General features: G+C 40.1%; 2 protein-coding genes across 2 annotated transcripts; both read right to left on the bottom strand.

The window, feature by feature from the left end:
- Nucleotides 1-1,055: 1,055 nt before the first annotated feature.
- On the bottom strand, nucleotides 1,056-2,000 carry LOC136175920 (olfactory receptor 6B9-like). Its single transcript, XM_065946108.1, has one exon. It carries the CDS (start codon nucleotides 1,998-2,000, stop codon nucleotides 1,056-1,058), a length of 945 nt encoding a protein of 314 aa, XP_065802180.1.
- Nucleotides 2,001-13,834: 11,834 nt separating this feature from the next.
- Nucleotides 13,835-14,794, bottom strand: LOC136175921 (olfactory receptor 226). Its single transcript, XM_065946109.1, has one exon. The coding sequence runs from the start codon at nucleotides 14,792-14,794 to the stop codon at nucleotides 13,835-13,837; it is 960 nt and encodes a 319-aa protein (XP_065802181.1).
- Between the last annotated feature and the right edge of the window lie 6,392 nt (nucleotides 14,795-21,186).

Raw genomic sequence — 21,186 nt, forward strand, 5'->3', positions numbered from 1 at the left:
CTCTTTGCATGAGGTGGCCAAAGTATTGGAGTCTCAGCTTCAGCAACAATCCTTCAAATGAACACCCAGGACTTATCTCCTTCAGAATGGACTGGTTGGATCTCCTTAAAGTCCAAGGGATTCTCAACAGTCTTCTCCAACACCACAGTTCAAAAGCATCGATTTTTCAGTGCTTAGCTTTCTTCACAGTCCAACTCTCACATCCATACATGACCACTGGAAAAACCATAGACTTGACCAGACAGACCTTTGTTGGCAAAGTAATGTCTCTGCTTTTTAATATGCTATCTAGGTTGGTCATAACTTTCCTTCCAAGGAGTAAGCATCTTTTAATTTCATGGCTGTAGTCACCAACTGCAGTGATTTTGGAGCCCCCCCAAAATAAAGTCTGATGCTGTTTCCAGTCTCCCCATCTTTTTCCCATGAGGTGATGGAACCAGATGCCATGATCTTAGTTTTCTGAATGTTAAGCTTTAAGTCAACTTTTTCACTCTCCTCTTTCACTTTCATCAAGAGGCTTTTTAGTTCCTCTTCACTTTCTGCCATAAGGGTGGTATCATCTGCATATCTGAGGTTATTGATATTTCTCCTGGCAATCTTGATGCCAGCTTGTGCTTCCTCTAGCCCAGCATTTCTCATGATATACTCTGCAAATAAGTTAAATAAGCAGGGTGACAATATACAGCCTTGACGTATTCTTTTTCCTATTTGGAACCAGTCTGTTGTTCCATGTCCAGTTCTAACTGTTGCTTCCTGACCTACATACAGATTTCTCAAGAGGCAGGTCAGGTGGTCTGGTATTCCCATCTCCTTCAGAATTTTCCACAGTTTATTGTGATCCACACAGTCGAAGGCTTTGGCGTAGTCAATAAAGCAGAAATAGATGTTTTTCTGGAACTCTCTTGCTTTTTTGATGATCCAGCAGATATTGGCAATTTGATCTCTGGTTCCTCTGCCTTTTCTAAAACCAGTTTGGGAGCAAGCTAAAAACACAGAACTATAAGTGTCATGGGAATGACCTCCTGTCTGGAACAGTCTCCTCAAGGCAGCAGGTCTCAGCTGAGCAGGAAACACTGGCCAACACCCACTGTCTTTTTGATAGCATTCTTGACTTCCTGGTTCCTCAGACAGTAGATGAATGGATTTAGCATGGGCGTGAGGACTGCATACACAGCTGAGATGAGTTTGTTGGAGTTAAATGAAGCAATAGCTCTGGGTCGAACATACATGAAAATCATGGCTGTGTAATAAATTATGACTACTGTGAGGTGGGATGCACAGGTGGAGAAGGCCTTCTTCCTTCCCTGGTTGGAGGGTATATGCAGAATGGTGGAGACAATGTAGACATAGGAGAGGATGGTAGTGGTGAGAGGGAAGACAAGAATGACAATAGCCAAAGCAAAGTCCACTAGCTGCGCTGTGGACATGTCTTTGCAGGCCAGTTTGAGGATTGTTGAGATGTCACAGAAAAAGTGGTTCATGACATTGGAGCCACAGAAAGTGACATGTGAAATAAAATAGACCTTGATCACAGTGATCATGAAACCAGTCATATAAGAGAAAGCCACCAGCTGCACACAATAACCTGTGGTCATGATGACCGGGTATCTGAGAGGGTGGCAGATGGCCACATAGCGGTCATAGGCCATGGCTGCCAGAAGTACACACTCCGTGCAGGCAAGCGAGATAAAGAAGTACAGCTGGGTCATGCAGCCTGTGAAAGAGATGCGCCGTCTCTGCAGGAGGAATCCATCCAGCATCTTGGGGACTGTGACAGAGACATACCAGACCTCCAGGAAGGACAGGCTACTCAGGAAATAGTACATGGGCTTATGGAGGGAGCCAGTGACCCAGACAGTGAGCATGATGACAAGATTCTCCATTACCACCAACAAGTAGACCACAAGGAAGAGGGAGAAGAGCAGGACCTGCAGCCAGGGGGCGGTGGGGAAGCCCACCAGGATGAACTCCCTCACCAGAGTGATGTTTCTCCCCAGCATGACTAAGAGCTCTGAGAGGCAGGAAGTCTTCTATAACAACATCGCAAATAAATGACTATGGCATTGAAGAGGAGACCAGTATGTTAGCAAATCAGTCTTTCCTGAGAATGAGACTCATAAAATAACCTCTTGTCAGTATGAAGTAATCTTCCAATGGGAAGCATACATTTTCATCAAAACAATGTGGTGTGTTTGTTATGAAAAACTCCTGGAATCAAAGTGCACTCCCATCCCTTACTCTCACTCATCTGATGAAATATTTGAATGTCATTCTCCATGTCATTCCTTACTCCTTTGTCCATGAACATGGGCCAGTGGTCTCTCACTTGCTAGTTTCAAATCTCAATTTAATTAGAAAGCCACAGCACAAGACATTTTTACTGCCTGAAAGAAAATGTTTAGGATAACATCAGAAAAAAGCTCTAGGGTTTAATATTGGGGTGATCTATTGCCTGCAGTCCTTTGATGCGCCACTGTTTCTTCAGAGTAGAGTCTGTGGAAATTAAATGCTAACTCTTGGAAAATCCATTAATGACTTTCCATTGCTCTTAGGTAAAAATTCTTCATATTTTGACCCCTATGTATTTCTCCAGCCTCTCTCTTGGCACCCTCTAAATTGTTTCCATGCTTGAGATATACTCAACTAGTTCGGCACCTCAAGCACACTGTAATCACTCTTGCATTTGACATGCACTCATCCCTCTTCCTTTATGCCTTTTCCCCATTTTTATCTGTTGATTCAAGATTCCATCTAGGAGATAACTGCACCAAAGGTGGGTGAAATACTTCAACAGCATTTTCTTCCAATGCACAACCTTCTCATGCATTGAGATTTCTCTCCTTTACACTGTATCTTTCAAAACTAAGGGAGATATTGGTCAAAGGGTTTAATATTCTGGTTATATGATGAATAAGCTCTGGGGTTCTAATGTACAGCCTTGTGACTACTGTTATTAATGCTACATTATATACTTGCAAGCTGCTAAAAGATTAGATCTTATATGTTCTCATCACACACAAAGAAATCAAAATTATGTTACATAATAGAGGTGTTAACTAACCTTATTGTGGTAAGTTTTTCATAACATATATGTGTATGAAGTCATCATATTAGACTGCTTAATCTTATACAATGTAGTATGTTGATTACATCTCAAAAGAACTGGGAAAAAAGACTGTCCATCAAGACTATGAACCCAATGCCTAGAATAGTGACTGGAAAACATAAATATTATCAAATATGTATTAACAAGTGAATTAATCCCTTTAAGCTGGTGGCAGGAGGCACACACCTATCAGGCTACACATCTTTGGACATACGTCCATCTTGCATACCCAGGGTGTGTGCTATGTTTAGTCACTCAGTTGTGTCCAACTCTTTGCGACCACATGGACTGTAGCCTGCCAGGCTCCTCTGTCCATGGGGATTCTCCAGGCAAGAATACTGGAGTGGGTTGCCATACCCACTTCCAAGGGATCTTCCCAACCCAGGGAACAAACCCAGGTTTCCCACCTTGCAGGCAGATTCTTTACCATCTGAGCCACCAGGGAAGCCCTCATACCCAGGGTACTTTCATGATAAATAAATCCACCCTATCTGAGAACACCGGATATGATCCTTTGTCTCAGGTCACCTGGTAGGTCAGAGTCTCTGTCAGCCACTGGGGCAAGGTCCACCTAGAGGGGTAAGGAAAAGGGAGGCCAGAGCATACATGAATACAATACAAGGATAGGCCACCTTGCAAGGCTGGAAGGAAGAGTCGTTTGTGAAGTAGCCCAATTACTTTAATGTGTGGCTAAGGAAAGAGGTTACCACAGGTTTATCTCTTGAAGAGTATGTAAATGAATATATATCTCCACTAAATATCACATTCATCCACAAAGACTGAGTTTAGGTCCCACCTTCAGAATATTGTTCACTCTTTTGGCCAAACAATGTGTCCACCCTACTGTCCATTTAACACACAGAGGGTGGGAGATCAATCAAGGATCATCTTGATAACCTTTTGGATAGAGATTTTCTGGCCATGGCTCATGGCAAGGGACAGAAAGATGAGAGGCCAAAATACATATTATTTTTGCCACTGCCTCCTTTCCACAGCAGTACATGCCAGCAGACCTCTGCATTGCTTGCTGGATAGAAAGGGATTATGTCTCACCCCAGGGCCTCCAATCAACACCTTTCACCCATGATGTAGTTCATTTGTAAGCAGTTCTCAGCCTGTCTCTCAATGTCTTTGTCCTAATGTTTTTCTTTGGGAAAAACAACTGAATCTGATAGCAGAAAGGAGTGATATTCCTCACATTCTTCAGTAGGTAGAGACTTTCCTTTGGGGCTTGTGTTAGTGTAACACTCTGCATTTTCACTATATACCACATAATTTCCCACACTTACCTTTGCAGATGAGTTATTAGCACTGACTTTAGAGTCAGAAAAAGGCTACCAACTATGTCATCCTAAACAGGATATTTAAGTCAGGTACTTCAACACCCACTCTTCTAAAAGAACATAATGTTAATAATGCCTACCTTGCTGATTTGTTGTGAGGATAAATGTGATAATGCATGGATAAGGCACTAGACTCATACATGCTACTTGTTAGAAAATGCCGCGGGAAGAAAGAACCACCTCTAAGGACCGGTGGTGAAGGCCTTTATTGGGCGGTCACACTCGGGCAGAACTCCCGGGGAGGGGCGGGTGAGTGAGGAGACAAAGGGAGTCTGCGAGGAAGGAGAGGTGGGGAGAGGTTTTATATCAAGGCCAGGCGTCCAGGTCAGGTCCTTCTATATAAGGAAGAAAGCGCGGGCTACAGCGGCGGTGGGTGTCCAAGGGCTCTGTGTCCGTTCCTGGTAGTACCAGGCTGCAGGGTGGGGCGGCGGTCGGTCCCCGGAAGTTTAGCCAGCCTCCGGAATCTGTCTGCGGCACTTTTTCAGGGCAGGACTCAACACACCCAACCTTTCACTACTGACATGTGTTTGTTTAAACGTGCAGCCTTTTTCATTTTCGGTTTCATTCTTACTCGCTTTTTTTTTTTTATGTTATATTCTGGGAGAATGAGGTAAGCCAATTTCCTGAGGAAAAGGATTATAGCATCTTTGAAAAGCTCTGAGTTGCAGATCACTCATGCCTCCTTTCTAATCTTCTTATCCTATGTTGCTTTCATGTATTTAGTCATATCGCCGTTACTTCATATTCTCCCCCATGTATTTGCCACAAATGCACCTCTCAGCAGACTTTATTTTGTATCATAGAGAAACACAGACTTCTATTTTCCTTTTTTTCAGAACTAATAGCCCTGAGCTCTAGAATCTCTGTGGTGCCTGAGGAAAAAAATCCTTTCATTAAAATATAGAATTTGTTTTCAGTCTTTTGTATGCTCATTCTCAAGAGAAAACACAGACAGCAACAGACTTTTTCCTGGAACAGGAAACATATCTTTTTTGCCCTGGTCCAACATCCAAACAATCGCTCAGCTGCCCAAATGTCTCCTGGATCTTCATTTCCCTACTCACTCCCCCACAATACCCTTTCCCCCATCCAAAAATGATGCCTGGAGTCATTTCCCTAAGCCTCTCCTCATCTTCCCTGGAACTTTCTTCAGGGATCAACAAATCTCATCTGGTACCTTCAGCTTCTCACCAGGATCCACCTTCCCTATCTGCAAGAGTGAAAAATTCTGCAGACATTTGCACTAATCTTGAGAAAGCAGGCTGGCTTGCATATTTTTGTACTTCCTGGAGATCCATGTCTGGTCTCTGTTTAGACTGCCTGATCAGTATTGCAGCACTGAGACCAGAAGACTAGAGCTCAGGCAGAATATATTTAACACTCACCCTTCCTTCTTCCCACAGGACTCACTCACATAGTCTCTCTTGGCTCCAGGGAAATTCTATGTGCTGCCAAGATCATGTCCAGGGAACCTGGAAAGGAAGGTTGACTCTCCATCCACCTATGTATTCCTCTTCATACTTGAATATATTTAACTGTACCTGTAGAGAGAGTGCGGTCCTTTTTTCTTCCTACTATATGCAAAGTAGTGCAGCACCAAATTACTCAAAAATCAGGACAAGAACTCTGAGTCAGTTAATAAGGTAATTAATACATTCATTTGTTCATTCATTACAAAAATTACATCCTGCTTTTATTGTGCTCTTTTTATGTACAAGTCAATATGCTATATATATTTTTTCGAGTAAAATTATGTAGATCATGGCTTCTGCCCTCTAGGAACTTCTAATATTCTAATTGAAGTTAGAAGTACATACTGTAATGAGTGTAGTATGTGATGTGTGACAAAAAAGAGGTGCAACCAGTGTTCTAGGTACACCAATGAGAGAGAAATGATTTCTAACATAGGAATCTAGAAAAGGTTTCATCAAAGAGGTGTCATTCCAGACTCATCACAGGAAGGTAGCATGAAAATAATGCAATGAGAAATAATTTTGGTCCATCAGTCAGAAGATCTAGTTTCAATGTAGATTCCAACATTTTTAAGATATTTGACCTTAAAAAATTATCTTTATTCCTCAGGATTTTATCCCACAAAACATGGTAATAATAATTCCCTTGTCACTATCATATTAATATTAGCTTCAGAAGTAATATGAATATGAGTATGTATATGAAAACAGCTCTAAAACTGCTTTGTGATAAGTATACAAATGTAAATATTACCTGTGTTGGAATATGAACCACAGTCACGATTTGATCAGAAGAAATGATGTGAGAAGGCTTTCAATGTAGAGAGACACACACAAGAGCGTGCAGCGGAACCATGGTAGAAGGTAGACAGGTGACCACAGAGTCCTCTGCCTTGGATTGCAGGAATCACTGTCATCTGATGAGCATTTGAGAAGTATGTACTGTGTGTGAAGAACAGTGCAAAATGACAGCCCCTTTAGTCTGTCAGGGCTTCCCTTGTGGCTCAGCTGGTGAAGAGTCCACCAGCAATGAGGGAGACCTGAGTTCGATCCCTGGGTTGGGAAGATCCCTGGAGAAGAGAAAGGCTATCCACTCCAGTATTCTGGCCTGGAGAATTCCATGGACTGTATAGTCCAAGTGTTTTCCTGCCTATCTCCAAATACAAGTCAAAAATGATGGATGTTTGTAGTTTGTTTTTGCCCAGTAACACAGTCAGGCAAGAGTTTGTTTCCAAACAACTCACTGAGCAGTGTCAGCATTTTATTTCAAATAAAAATTAGTTTTATTATTTATCATTTATACTATCTGCTCATACCATACTACCTTCTATATCAGGAAGTCCAATAGAAACATATCTGTTTTGTTCTTTAAAAAAAAAACTAAGGCTGGACCTAGCCCTTCCCATACTCCACCCATTCATATTCTTTGTCTAAAGGCATGTGGTGAGTTGGCACTATTCTAGAAATCTAGATCACTGGTGTTCAAGAAATGAGACTATGGAACATGAAAATCAGGAAGGTATTATCCCCCTAAGGAATGACTGTAAGAGAAAATGAAAACATCTGTGCTATAAGGCCTCTCTCTTTTCTGCTTGCCTGCTCCAAATAGTGACAACTAAAAGAGCCAGTATCATTAGTTAGAGCTGCTAAACATATAAAGCAAAAATAGTGTCATTTATACTTTATTTTAACTCTCCCTTATCAATCAGCTAATTAAAACAGCATCAATTGCATGAATTTGATGAGAATTAAAAATCCAGAAAATTGTGAAAAAGTTAATATGGAGTCACTGAAATCAACTGAATCCTATTCAATTATTTAGTATAAAAAGACTGATAATGTGTTCCTTTTTAAGTAAGCTTTTTATTTTGGAATAATGTTGGATTTGCAGAAAAGTTTTAAAGAGACTTCTCATATTTTACTAGTTTGTTTCTCCTAATATTATCACCTGACCTTACAGTAAACACTTTCGAAACTAAGAAAGCAAGACTTGTACAAGTTTTTGGTTACTAAAGTCCAGGTTTATTCATACTTTGCCAGGTTTTCCATATTCTTTTTACATTCTAGGATCCAATCTGAGATATCACATTCCTTTTAGGTGTCCTGTCTCTTAGTCCCCAGGATTTGATAGCTTTTTGTCTTTACTTGAATCTCACAACTGTAAGGGGTTCTTAATGTAGCAGGACAGGGTATTTAGTACTATAGAAGGAGTTTATTGAAAATTGATGGGAACCAGTCAACATTTTTGAGGACAAAAGCTGTCTATGTTGATCCTCACTTGCTGTGTAGATATTTGTTGCCTCTGGCTGCCGGGAGCCAGCACACGAGATCCCACCCATGACAAGGTCGTGAGAAGACCTGATAAGCAAGGCAGATCAGGACTTCAGGGATTTCGAAAAACTGCCCCGGCGCTCACCTTAAAGATGATCTCTGTCTTTCTGATGCTTGCTATATTAGACTACTCCCTAATTTCTGTGACATGGGTTGAAGGCCTTCCTCGATCTCTTTCCAAACAGAATCAACTTAGAACTTTAATATGTCTGCCGGACGGTGGTATCCTGTAAGATTATCTAGGATGAAAGGAGTGTTTCAATTTAGACCCCTTTGCTGGCATTCTAGCTTGCTTGGCAAATGTGTACTAATGCACATGACTGCTCACAGCACCTTAATCATAAGCAGCATAAAGAACCTGGTCACACAAAAGGCCCTAATAGGCCCAGAGCCCTATTATTCTAAAAGTGGTTATAGTTAAAGATTTAGAAAAGTAAGAGTTTAGTATTGTTCATTTTAACCAGGACTGCTAAACAGGGGCTGCCTCACCGGAGCTGCAGAGTCTTTGTGCTGTAAACCTTTTAGATAAATGTAGCTGATAACTTCTGCAAAAGGACTGACCTTTGTGTTCATTAAAGAATAGATTACAGGAAAACAGCTTTGCATTCACCTAGGTCATAAAATGTCAATAGGCCCCAAGGCCAGAAGATAATGTAGAAGACCCTCATAAACAAAGAAGTATGCAGAAAACACCCTGGTTTCATGAATAACAAGCTGATGTAATGTTAAACTATCTTCCCCTTAGAAATGTAATGATTTAGGGTATAAAATCCATGGTAAAAAATAAAGCACTGCCAGACTCTGCCAGACCCTGCAAACACCCCCGTCTGGTCATTCTCTCTTTCTCTCTCTCTCTCCCTCGCAGACTCGGTCCTATCAAGGCTGATCTCATGTGTCTTTCTCTCCTTTTCTCGCCGACGCCATTCATCCTGAGGGTACCCCTGGATCCTGCTGAGGCTGGACCCTGGCATCTGGACGCTCTCAATACCTCTCCTATCTGAAAGATCCTGTCTGGATCCAGTACTCCTATTTCCTATAATGATGAAGGAGACTGGAGACTTCCCCCAGGCCAAAGGAAATTACAAAAGAGCCACATCATTTTTTTTTTAATTTTTTTTTATTAGTTGGAGGCTAATTACTTCACAACATTTCAGTGGGTTTTGTCATACATTGACATGAATCAGCCACAGAGTTACACGTATTCCCCATCCTGATCCCCCCTCCCCCCTCCCTCTCCACCCGACTCCTCTGGGTCTTCCCAGTGCACCAGGCTTGAGCACTTGTCTCATGTATCCCACCTGGGCTGGTGATCTGTTTCATCATAGATAATATACATGCTGTTCCTTCGAAACATCCCACCCTCACCTTCTCCCACAGAGTTCAAAAGTCTGTTCTGTACTTCTGTGTCTCTTTTTTTGTTTTGCATATAGGGTTATCGTTACCATCTTTCTAAATTCCATATATATGTGTTAGTATGCTGTAATGTTCTTTATCTTTCTGGCTTACTTCACTCTGTATAATGGGCTCCAGTTTCATCCATCTCATTAGAACTGATTCAAATGAATTCTTTTTAACGGCTGAGTAATATTCCATGGTGTATATGTACCACAGCTTCCTTATCCATTCGTCTGCTGATGGGCATCTAGGTTGCTTCCATGTCCTGGCTATTATAAACAGTGCTGCAATGAACATTGGGGTGCAAGTGTAAGAGCCACATCATTTATCAATATTTTGAAAAATTTGTAATTATAAAGATGATCTGAAAGAAAAAGAGGAGTCGGGTGAAGAGGGAGGTGGGAGGGAGGATCGGGATGGGGAATACGTGTAACTCTATGGCTGATTCGTGTCAATGTATGACAAAACCCACTGAAATGTTGTGAAGTAATTGGCCTCCAACTAATAAAATAAAATTAAAAAAAAAAAAAAAAAAACTAAGTCAGACATAAAAAGCCATATTAGGACAGTATGAGGGGAAAAAAGAAAAAGAGGATGAGAAATAAAGTTTAAAAAAAAAAAACCCTCTCTCTAGGTTTATGGACAAATAATTATATCAATGGATGATGAAGAATACTTATCTGATAACTAATAGTTTATTTGAAAATCTTAGATTTGGAATATCAAATTCAATATCAGTCATGAGGATAATATGACTGTGACCATACAGTCCAAGTCAGGAGTAGTGTCAGTCCCACCAGAGTTAACATTGACTCAAACATCTCAGTTTTGTAATCAAAAGATAAATAAGTGCAGGAGATTGTGCTAACCTTGTTTCCTACACCTGAAGTATTTGGTTCCAAATTTTGAAATCAGAATTAGAGGTATTTTTTAAAACTAAAAAAATTTTAAAAAGCACACATACTTTATTGTAAAAAGCTTGGAAGAGAAAGAAAAGCACAATAAAGGAAATCAGCATCATGGGTGTTTACTTCCCACTAATTGGAGTTCACTGATAAGGAGGCTCATAAATTAGCTACACTATTGATGCCCAGAAGAGGACATTCCCTTCCCCGACCACTACCCAATTTCAGATGAAGAAGGAATTCATAGGGCCAGGACTCCATCTCAGGCCTGTCTGTGCTGATCATGCTCGGCTGCCTCTCCAGTGGACTCTGAACCCTCTGCTTGGTGCCTGTGGGAACGACAATGGAAGGATAAGACCCCCTCCAGACAGGGGAATCTTGATCACATCCAGGTTACTCATTGCCTAAGAGGAAACATTCCGTAATCACCCCTGTCTCCGGACAGGTCATAAATTTTTCCGTATCTATCAGGATGTAATCACAGGCTTATCGATTATTAACTGGTTGGAACGTGACCATAAGCTTGTTGATTATTAACTGTTTGGAATGTAACTGCGGGCTTATTGATTATTGACTGTTTGAACACATAACACGTGAATGATGGGGTTATTGTAGTTGTACTTACCCTACCTTTGTTTATGTAAGTCTCAAGGGAATTGGGGTGGTGGGTTTGGACACGTACACATGGGGTATAAAAGATTTTCACAAATGCTGGTCGGGGTACTTGGCTAAGAGGAGATTCTGCCTTGGGCCTGCCGGTGTAATAAACTGCACTCCACTATCTGTATTGTCCTTCTGAGTGAGTTTCTTTCCCAGAAAGTGTGGCTATAACACAGATACTTATTCAATGGCAGAGGTAGAAGATAGATTTTTGGTGAACTGCATATCCAGTCATTTATTAATTGTCATAGCAAGACACTTATAAGTTTATATAACTGTTTTGGCACAAATAGATGTGAATATTATTTAAAAATTTTAATAAGTAGAGACTAACTAATAATGCCTAATAATTATGTTGCTAGTAGCCTTTCATATGCTTTAAAAAATCAAAATATAGTTAAATTACAATATTATATTCATTGCAGGTATACAATACAGTGATTCAATATTTTTATATAGATTATAGCTTTTCATATGCTTTATTAAGATTGTAGACAAATATAGGAAAGTAAATTGCAGCATCACAAGGCCCCTACACTTGCAGAGAGAAGTAGCCTATCATTCTGAGTCTTGGGTGATTATAAGGAGTTACATTTCCAAAAATCACACTGACATACCCTTTAACCATCTCTCTGTCTAGATGAATAAAGTTGCATATTTTACTGGCCAAGAAATGTTTATTTAAATAAATATGCTGGTAATAATACCTTTGCCCAGAATGCAGTTTATAAGAACAAGGGGTTCATTTTATGTACTGCTAATATTTCAGTCAACTCCTGCTGCTGCTGCTGCTGCTAAGTCGCTTCAGTCGTGTCCAACTCTGTGCGACCCCATAGATGGCAGCCCACCAGGCTCCCCCGCCCCTGGGATTCTCCAGGCAAGAACACTGGAGTGGGTTGCCATTTCCTTCTCCAATGTGTGAAAGTGAAAAGTGAAAGTAAAGTCGTTCAGTCGTGTCCAACTCGTAACGACCCCATGGACTGCAGCCTACCAGGCTCCTCCGTCCATGGGATTTTCTAGGCAAGGGTACTGGAGTGGGGTGCTATTGCCATCTCTGATTCCTTCTAGTCATATTTAAATAAATAAACAAATAAGACTGATGCTATTTTGTACAGTGTAGTATTTTGATATTATTCATAACCTAATATTTGCATTTATTGTATGAAGAATATTTTTCTGTCATTACCTCTATTTAGATTATAGTATTTTAGTGTCTGCATGATATTTCACTTAATGTATAGACTAAAAATTAATTAATCAGTCTTCTGTGGAAGTTTAGTATATTTCCATATTTTTCTTATAATAAATACAAATGTCTGTATTTACTATTAGGAAATTTGATATTTCTTAATCAAATATTTGTGTTTCAAATGTTTTCAATATTTTTAGCATTTATGATACATATTGCCAACTTTTCTTCCAGCAAGGCTGTGCCACTTTGTACCTATTTGTATCCTGGCAAGATGTACAAGGTTTAGTTTCTGAAACCTGCGAAAACTAACCTATAGATGTTACACACATGCTTTGCCTACATGGCTCCAAATTATATTCCTTTACTATACTTCTTTATAGCTATCATGTGCTAAACACTATTCTGAGCCCTGCTAATAAAATGATGAACAAACAAATGTGATCTCTGGTTTCTTGGAGCTTATAGTCTAATTAGGGAGACTGAGTATTAAATAAACAACTGTAGCCAGTCACTAGTTCCTTGATAAATCAGGAAATGAAGCTCTGAACCTCTATAGTCCAAGGGGTGATATATTGCCAATACAAAAATTCACAGTTTTCTGTCTCCCTGCCTTGTAATTCACACTAGAATAATCAGTTATGGTTCCTCTCCTTCGTGGGCTATGATCGGTATCCTCCAGCTAGAAGAGGTCTCATCCAGAAGTCTCCTGACGCTTTTCCATAATGAAACCTATGCTTCCTTGAATGACTTTTCTCTTTCTGCTTCCCTTTTTTGTATCTTCTGTCTCAGAACTAAAATTCAGTAGCAAATCCAGGAAGAGCCACTGAGAAAGATGCTAGTTCTGAGAAAGATGCTATTGGAGTTCAGTCATGTTTTATACTCATAGTCATCCCTTCCCACCCCACCAGGATACACGCTTCATGGACCTGTTCTACGTAAATTACAGTAGAGCAGACCACATGAGATCAAGTTCTAGCCTGTATGTTAAGACCTTGTCTTGAAGAAATCCAACTTCTAGCTTCTAATTCACCTCTCTTCCTTGTTCTGAATTAGTTCCTTGGTGGTGCCTTGGAAACTCTAGTCCCTAATTTAGGCTCTAAGAGCTCTTCTGCCTTCTTAGAAGATATAGATCCTAAGTTTAAGAGCTCTGGTGGTGGTAGTTTAGTCACTAAGTCTTGTCTCACTCTTGTGACCCCATGGGATCACAAGTCTTCTCTGTCCATGGGATTCTCCAGGCAGAATACTGGAAGGGATTGCCATTTCCTGCTCCAGGGGATCTTCCCAATCCAGGGATCAAACCACTTCTCCTGCCTTGCCGGCTGTCTCCTGCATTGTAGGTGGAATTTTTACCACTGAACCACCAGGGAAACCCAGTTATTTATCTAAGATTTAATACCTCCCTTCTACTTGTTTTGCTAGCTTCCCCAGGCTTAGCTAGTGTCATGACTCTGGTGCAGGTGTAGAGTATGGCGTAAGGCTCTCTTTACTTCTTGGTTGCGCAGGCAGTAAATGATGGGGTTGAGCAGTGGTACAATGACAGCATAAAGTACAGACACCAGCTTGTTGGTGTCAAAAGCTGAGAGTGCCTTTGGGCGGGCATAGATGAAGATACTGGCTGCATAGAAGATGACCACCACAGTGAGGTGAGAGGCACAGGTGGAAAAGGCCTTGTGGCGCCCAGCAGCTGAGGGAATGCGCATCACAGCACTGGTGATGGCCATGTAGGAGGCTCCAGTGACAGAGAGTGGCCCCAGTAGGATAAAAATGGCCAGGACAAAGTCCGTAAGCTCTGCTGTGGACATGTCAGTGCACGAAAGGTTGAGCAATGGAGAGACATCACAGAAAAAGTGATTGATGATGTTGGGGCCACAGTAAGAGAGGCGAGAAATGAGGAAAACTTTGACCATGGAAATGCCAAAACCTCCAGCCCAGGAGCCAGCTGCCAGCTGCACACACAGCTGGCCGCTGACAATGACGGGGTAGTGGAGAGGATGGCAGATGGCCACATAGCGATCATAAGCCATAACTGCGAGGAGGACACACTCGGTGCAGCCCAAGCCCAGGAAGAAGTAGAGCTGTGTCATGCAGCCCTCAAAGGAGATTTGCTGTCCACGGCCCCGTTTGGACCCAACAAAGCCAGCGAGCATCTTGGGAATAGTGACTGTCACGTACCAAATCTCCAGGAAGGACATATTAGCCAGAAAGAAATACATGGGTTTGTGGAGGCTGGGGTGGTTCCTGATTGCCACAACGATGAGTATGTTCTCAGTCAGCACCAATACATAGGCTAACAGACAAAGGGCAAATAATAGTGCCCGCAGTGGTCCCGGAGCTGGGAAGCCCAGCAACACAAACTCACTCACTCTCCCACTCTGGTTCTTCCTCTCCATGGTGTCAGTCATGCCCATTGCTTTTCAGGGGAGAATAGAGTGTGTTCAGGAGGCAGCAGCAGAGACTCAGTCTTTCTCTCACTGGGTTGATAGTGGCAGAGTGCAATGTGAGTAGTGCATAAAATTCATCACTGAACTGAAGCCATTGGTTTCTTCTGTAATCTGGAAATGAGCTAAGACAAAAGTAGACAGAAATAAACTACCTTGTACTGGAATAGGATGGGGGTGTATTCTGGCTCTTGGAAAAGCATGGATTGATAAGCACCAGTTGGTCCCTGAAAAACATAGATCAAAACCAAAAATATTAAGAGTCTTAGCTGCTCTGAAGTGAGAGTTAGTCTATGAGCTGCATCATGACTCTGTTTTGAAGACATAATTCATATCTTAAAGGCATTATGATAAGTAAAATTAAACCAGAGAGAGAAAAACAAATACTGTTTGTCTCTGTTTTATATGTAATCTGAAAACATCAAAACTGCTAATAAGTTTATACCCAAGTTTCTCTTTTCTTTATGCTTTGTGAGCAGTACTTGAGCATTTCTCAGTATTTCAGTCACTTGTCAGGCTCCTCTGTCCATGGAGTTTTCCAGGCAAGAATACCGGGATGGGTGCTTTAATGCAATTACAAAGTGTCATATCTCTGGCTTACACTTCCCATCACTCCCATTCTTACCATCCACACCCACCACTTATTTATTTCAAAAGTATTGGTGGATCAAATACATTCCAGACTATAGGCTGAGTTGTGGTAGAGAAAAGGTAAATAAGACACGGACCTAGTCTTCAAGGAGCTCGTAATCTGGTAGTAGAGACATGTCTTCATCTTCTCATTCCTGAAAGTTTAATCTGCCACACCTATTCTTATACTCTATACTATCTTCATAAATGGGAACTTCTAAATTATAATTGTCATCAGAACCTTAACTTTGATCCTTTATTCTCAATATGCACCTCATGTGTGATTAACTGTGCATTTGACCCTTTTGGCCTTAGATATTCTTGTGTATCTGTTAATCTCTTCTGCCTTCACCTTTGATGCTCTGCACATTTGAAAATAAACAAATAAAAAGATTAGGCTCCTCATTGACCTTACTGCCTACAGTCTCTCCCCTAAAGCTTAAATCTGAGCATTTCATTCCCCTGCTTAAAACCTTAGTACCACACTGTCTACACAATCAAGTTCAAGCTATTTCACAAGGTGTCACCAAACAAGGTGTTATCTCTTGTCACAGCCTGCACTGTTTTTTATACCCTGCAGCTCTTGGCATGCAGCACCTAATGTATCACCTAATTCCTACTTAACTTTCAAATCTTTACTCATGTGGCATCTCCTCATAGAAACATTAGCTGTCCTTTCTTTCTTTTCTTTCTCAGTGATTTTTTTAAGGTTCCTTTCATTACTATTTCTCTATTATTAGAGCCTGGGAAAGCCCATATATCACTTTTACTAGTTGTGTCAGTGCTGCTACTGCTTAGGTAGATATAAAATAAAAGAGGAACCACATGCCAAAGTGGCCACATATATCCTTAATGGTATAGCAAAGAGTGCATATAATTCCCTTGATGTCACATAGGCCCCTCAAGCATAACATGTCTAGAAAATTTTTCCTAAGTCTATTCTTCCTCTATCACAATGAATGATATTAGTTTCTCTGCAGATGTACCGTCCCAGAGATCTGGAAGTTTCCTATATCTTCTATACCTATTCTACCCACCCCAACCCCACAACTAATTCAAGTTTTATCTAAACTTCCTCTTTACTTATCTCCTAAATTTGTCCCATTTCTACTGTCTTCTCTTTAGTCCATTATACCAATCAGGTCCTTGTTATTTCTTGACTTATTTTTTAATAGCCTATTACCTGGTCTTTTTTCCTCCAACCTCAACTCTTATCAATCTAATTTCTACTTGTTTCTAGAGTGAAGCTTTATACAGCCATCTCATTCCAAGAGCATTTGGTTTGGGGGAAAACATACAAAATCCCTCAATAATGTGTCAAAATGTCTTTCCTTTAACTGTCCTGCAGTAATGTCATTGAAGATTATTTTTCTTTTCCTAAACATATTGTGCTATTCTCTCTAATTCTGTGATTTGCCTATATTCTTCTCTGTCAAAATTGCTCCCAGGAACAAAAAAAGAAAGAAAGAAAAAACAAACTGTTCCTAGACATTATTTACCTTTCACATTTTAGTTTCTCAATTACCATCTTCCAAAACTACCCATATTTCTACAGGTAAAGATTATCTACAGGTATTTTTGTCTCTTCTTTTGACAGTGATTCTTATTTTAGGGTCTGCTTAAGAACTAAATAGTAAAGGTATTACAGTGGTTGTAGGGAGGCGTGGATGGAGGGGGAAATGGAGAAAGGAAAGATATAGGTAGAACAGATGAATTAGAAATGATAGGAAACAACTATAAAGAAACAAAATGGATGGAAATGATTGAATAGAGAATTTAAATGAATTACCAGAAAATTTGACAGAATTGGAATGACATGTAAAGAAAACAGACTTTGAATATAGAAGAATGAGTAGATCTACAGGGACAAGATAGAATATAAGGAAGTTAGATTAAGAGCAGAGAAATTGGACCTTCTGTTGCTAAAAAGGATGGTATTTAGGTAAAATAAATGTGCTATATGGATAAGAGATCCAATGAGAGAAGAGTAGGTGAAGATAAGTATAATGTAGAAAGAATTAGGAATGAGAGATCATAAGAGCTAAAGGGAGGCTAGGCAGAATGTGAATAAATACGAATGTGTGGAAAAGATAACGAGAATTACATTGATCTAAGTATCAGAATGGACCAGATGTGAGGAATGCTGACAAGGATTTGGGTTTTATTAGATGTAGACGCAACTAGGAAGATGGATGTATTGAGTAGAAAGAAAACATGGGAGACTTGACCATTGAAGAGGAATAAAGCAGATAACAAAATCCTCTTACTTTATTCAGATGTCTTTGACTCAGTGTCTTCCCAAGATGACCGGCTGGCTAGGAAACCACTTAAAGAGCATGTATGAAGGGAAATTAAAGCATCTGGACAAAGAAAGATGCTACGGAGACTCCACCTTCTCTTCCTCCCATGGTCAGAGAGCTCTGCCCCTCCAGGAAAGTTTCTTTTATCGGCACCTCCCTCCTGTAGTCTCCGTTTTGCCCTCCTCCTTCTGACGTTTGCGATGACTTTACAGCCAGAGCCCGAGAGACCAGTAGAGATACAAGGGGAAAAAAAATAGCGAAAGAGAGAGAGACTGGGATAGAAGACAGGAAAAGGGTGTGTTTAAGAAACAAGAAATAGAAGTTTGCCAGAAAAGTGTATCAGAACAGCAGACGGTGCTCACAATTCTCCTACAACCTCGTAGCTTCTCCCCTTGCTCTCCCTCTCCTTCTTTCTATCCTGCCACTTTCCTGCTTTGGCTTTAGGCCAGGCAGCCTAAAGCTCAAGCTTTAGGCTCTAGCTTAGCTTTAGCTCAAGCTTTTAGCTCTAGCTCAAGTATGTAATCTTGGGCAATTTACTGAAACTTTGTGAGCCTTAGATTCCTAACCTAAAAAATGAGAATGCTGCTGCTGCTGCTGCTAAGTCACTTCAGTCGTGTCCGACTCTGTGCGACCCCATAGACGGCAGCCCACCAGGTGCCCCCATCCCTGGGATTCTCCAGGCAAAGAACACTGGAGTGGGTTGCCATTGCCTTCTCAAAAAAAAAAAAAAGAAAATGAGAATAATACACCTCAAAAAGTTGTTAAGAGAAATAAATGTCATGATATATAGACAATGCTTGGAACATGCTAGGGTCTCAACAATGTTACAAAATTTCTTCCTTTATCTTCTGAACTCATATGGGTGACATCTCTTATTAATAATTCCATGATGTCATAGAAGGAGCACTGAACTGAGAGTTTCTGGGTTTTAGTTCAATGTTTGTAATTTATATTCTGTTTAATAAGGATTTTTTTATATATCAGTTGATTTGCCATAAAATGATAATAACATATTTTACAGATGTTTTGAGAATTAAATAAAACAAAATTTGTGAAAAGGTTTGTCACAACCTCAGTCCCTGGGAAACAGTGTAAGTAGAGATTAATAATGTGGTTTCCATCATCACTCTGCTTGTTTTCAATTATGTGACTTGGAAAAATTATTTAACGTCTCTCTGCTTCTTTTTTCTTACCTGTAAAATGGAAATGATTCTAATATCCATCTCACAGAATTGTGAAGATTAAATATATGGATGGGAGTTTCTTAGAACAACACCTGGAACATAGTTTTTCTCAAAAAAAATGTTAGTTAGGGTTCAAGAAATATTTGTTGAATTTCAGCCTGTTGAAACTAGAGAAGATTTATTAGTGGGAACACTTGAGATTAAGAGAAGGGTCTTTGAGATTCTGAGTTTGAGAGATTCTTTTAAGTAATTGGGAGGAAGCAATTCCCAATGTTTGAATAATCAGTACAAAATAAGAATGATTGGACAGTTGTCAATATCTGGTTTAGTGTGCCATCCATAAGTCTGACTAACTCCATGATAGGAACAAGACTCAGTTCTCCAGGAACAGAAAAATGCTGAGAAAGTCAAGAGGAAGTAATCACAAGAACATGATGCAGCAGTGAGTAGAGAAAGAACATCTACAAATACTCTTAAAATGAAAACCTAATTTTGAGTGCCATAGACATTGTATTAAACCCTATTTTGAATAAAGGAAAATATGTATACACATAAATATTATTGCCATGTTTATTGCCATGCTGTTAGTTAAAAACTGTCAAAACCAACAGCTGCTTGAATTAGCATTGATTTGGTTGATATGGTAGTATTATTGAAATGAGGAATATTTGCAAACCTCATTAAGACTTAGAAGTTGATGTCAGTTTGCCTTTGGTGATTATTATCAGCCAGCAGACCACACCAATAGGTTAAATAAAGCAGCCATAATCATTTCAATATATGTACTATTTTTAAAAAACAATTTTATTTATTTGTTTGTTTTTGGCTGTGTTGGGTCCTCATTGCTGTGTGGACTTCTGGTTGCAGTGACCGGGAGCTACTCTCTAGTTGCAGGGCACAGCCTTCTCACTGCAGTGGCTTCTCTCATAGAGGAGCGCGGGTTCTAGAGCTCGGGCTCCGTAGCTGTGGTGCAGGGGAATCTTCCCGGATCAGGGATCAAACTCGTGTCTCCTGCACTGGCAAGTGGATTCTTTACCTCTGAGCCGCCAGGGACGTCCCAACATATATTTACTATGAAATCCATTCGATAAACATTCATGAGGATAAAGAGGATACGTCCTTAAATTATAAAAAAAAAAAAAGGTACAGGTTTAAATTTCTTCATTCAAAACAAGTGGGGCTCTTGAACTTTTCAGGTTTTAGAAAGATAATGTGCTGCATACACCATATGTTTCCTATCACTTCCAAAGAGTTCGATAATCAAATGCATCAGTATATCTACACTTCCCTGGTGGCTCAGCTGGTAGAGAATCTGCCTGCAACTCGGGAGACCTGGATTCGATCCCTGGGTTAGGAAGATCCCTTTGAGAAGAGAACAGCTACCCACTCCAGTGTTCTGGAGAATTCCATGGATTCTGGAGAAGTCCATGGGGTCACAAAGAGTCGGACATCACTGAGTGGCTTTCACTTCACTTCACTTCAATAGATCTACAGCAAAATATATGACTACACAATGTGAAATAAATAAATAAATAATCAGTTTATAACAGCTTTTTTAATCCAATGTCTTAAGACCCCAAACTTAGGAAAAACTGCTCAGTTTCAAAGCTGCTTGGATTTATGAATTGCAGATAAAGGCTTATGGAATCTATTCCTGTTTGTAACCAAATGTATGTGCCAAGTGGAAAAATGCCAGGTATGTTCTTATGAAAATATAAGATGGCAAAAATATTCTTATTCCTCATTATTTCATGTTGCTTTGGCAATTTTTGTAATAAAATATAACCTGAACAAAGTGAATAACAAATACTGAAAATATAGATATAAAATTTTATTTGCATGTATGATTATACTTAAGGAAAAATAAGAGTACGTAATGAAAAACTATTAAATAATTGTAAGAAATAGTACAGAAAGATTCCATGTACCCTTTGCCTATTTTCCCATTTGAAACTATAGTACATTATCACAAACGGAGTATCCACATGGTAATATGTAGGGTTGTTGTCATTGTTCAGTCTTTTGTCATGTCTGACTCTATGCGACCCCATGGACCGCAGCATGCCAGGTTTCCCTGTCCATCACCAACTCCCGGAGCTTGCTCAAACTCATGCTCATTGAGTCAGTGAATCCATCCAATCATTTCAACCTCTCTCATCCTCTTCTCCTCCTGCCTTCAATCTTTCCCAGCATCACGGTCTTTTCCAGTGAGTTGGTTCTTCACATCAGG

The sequence above is a fragment of the Muntiacus reevesi genome, chromosome 9, assembly GCF_963930625.1.
Source record: "Muntiacus reevesi chromosome 9, mMunRee1.1, whole genome shotgun sequence".
Lineage (NCBI taxonomy): Eukaryota > Metazoa > Chordata > Mammalia > Artiodactyla > Cervidae > Muntiacus > Muntiacus reevesi.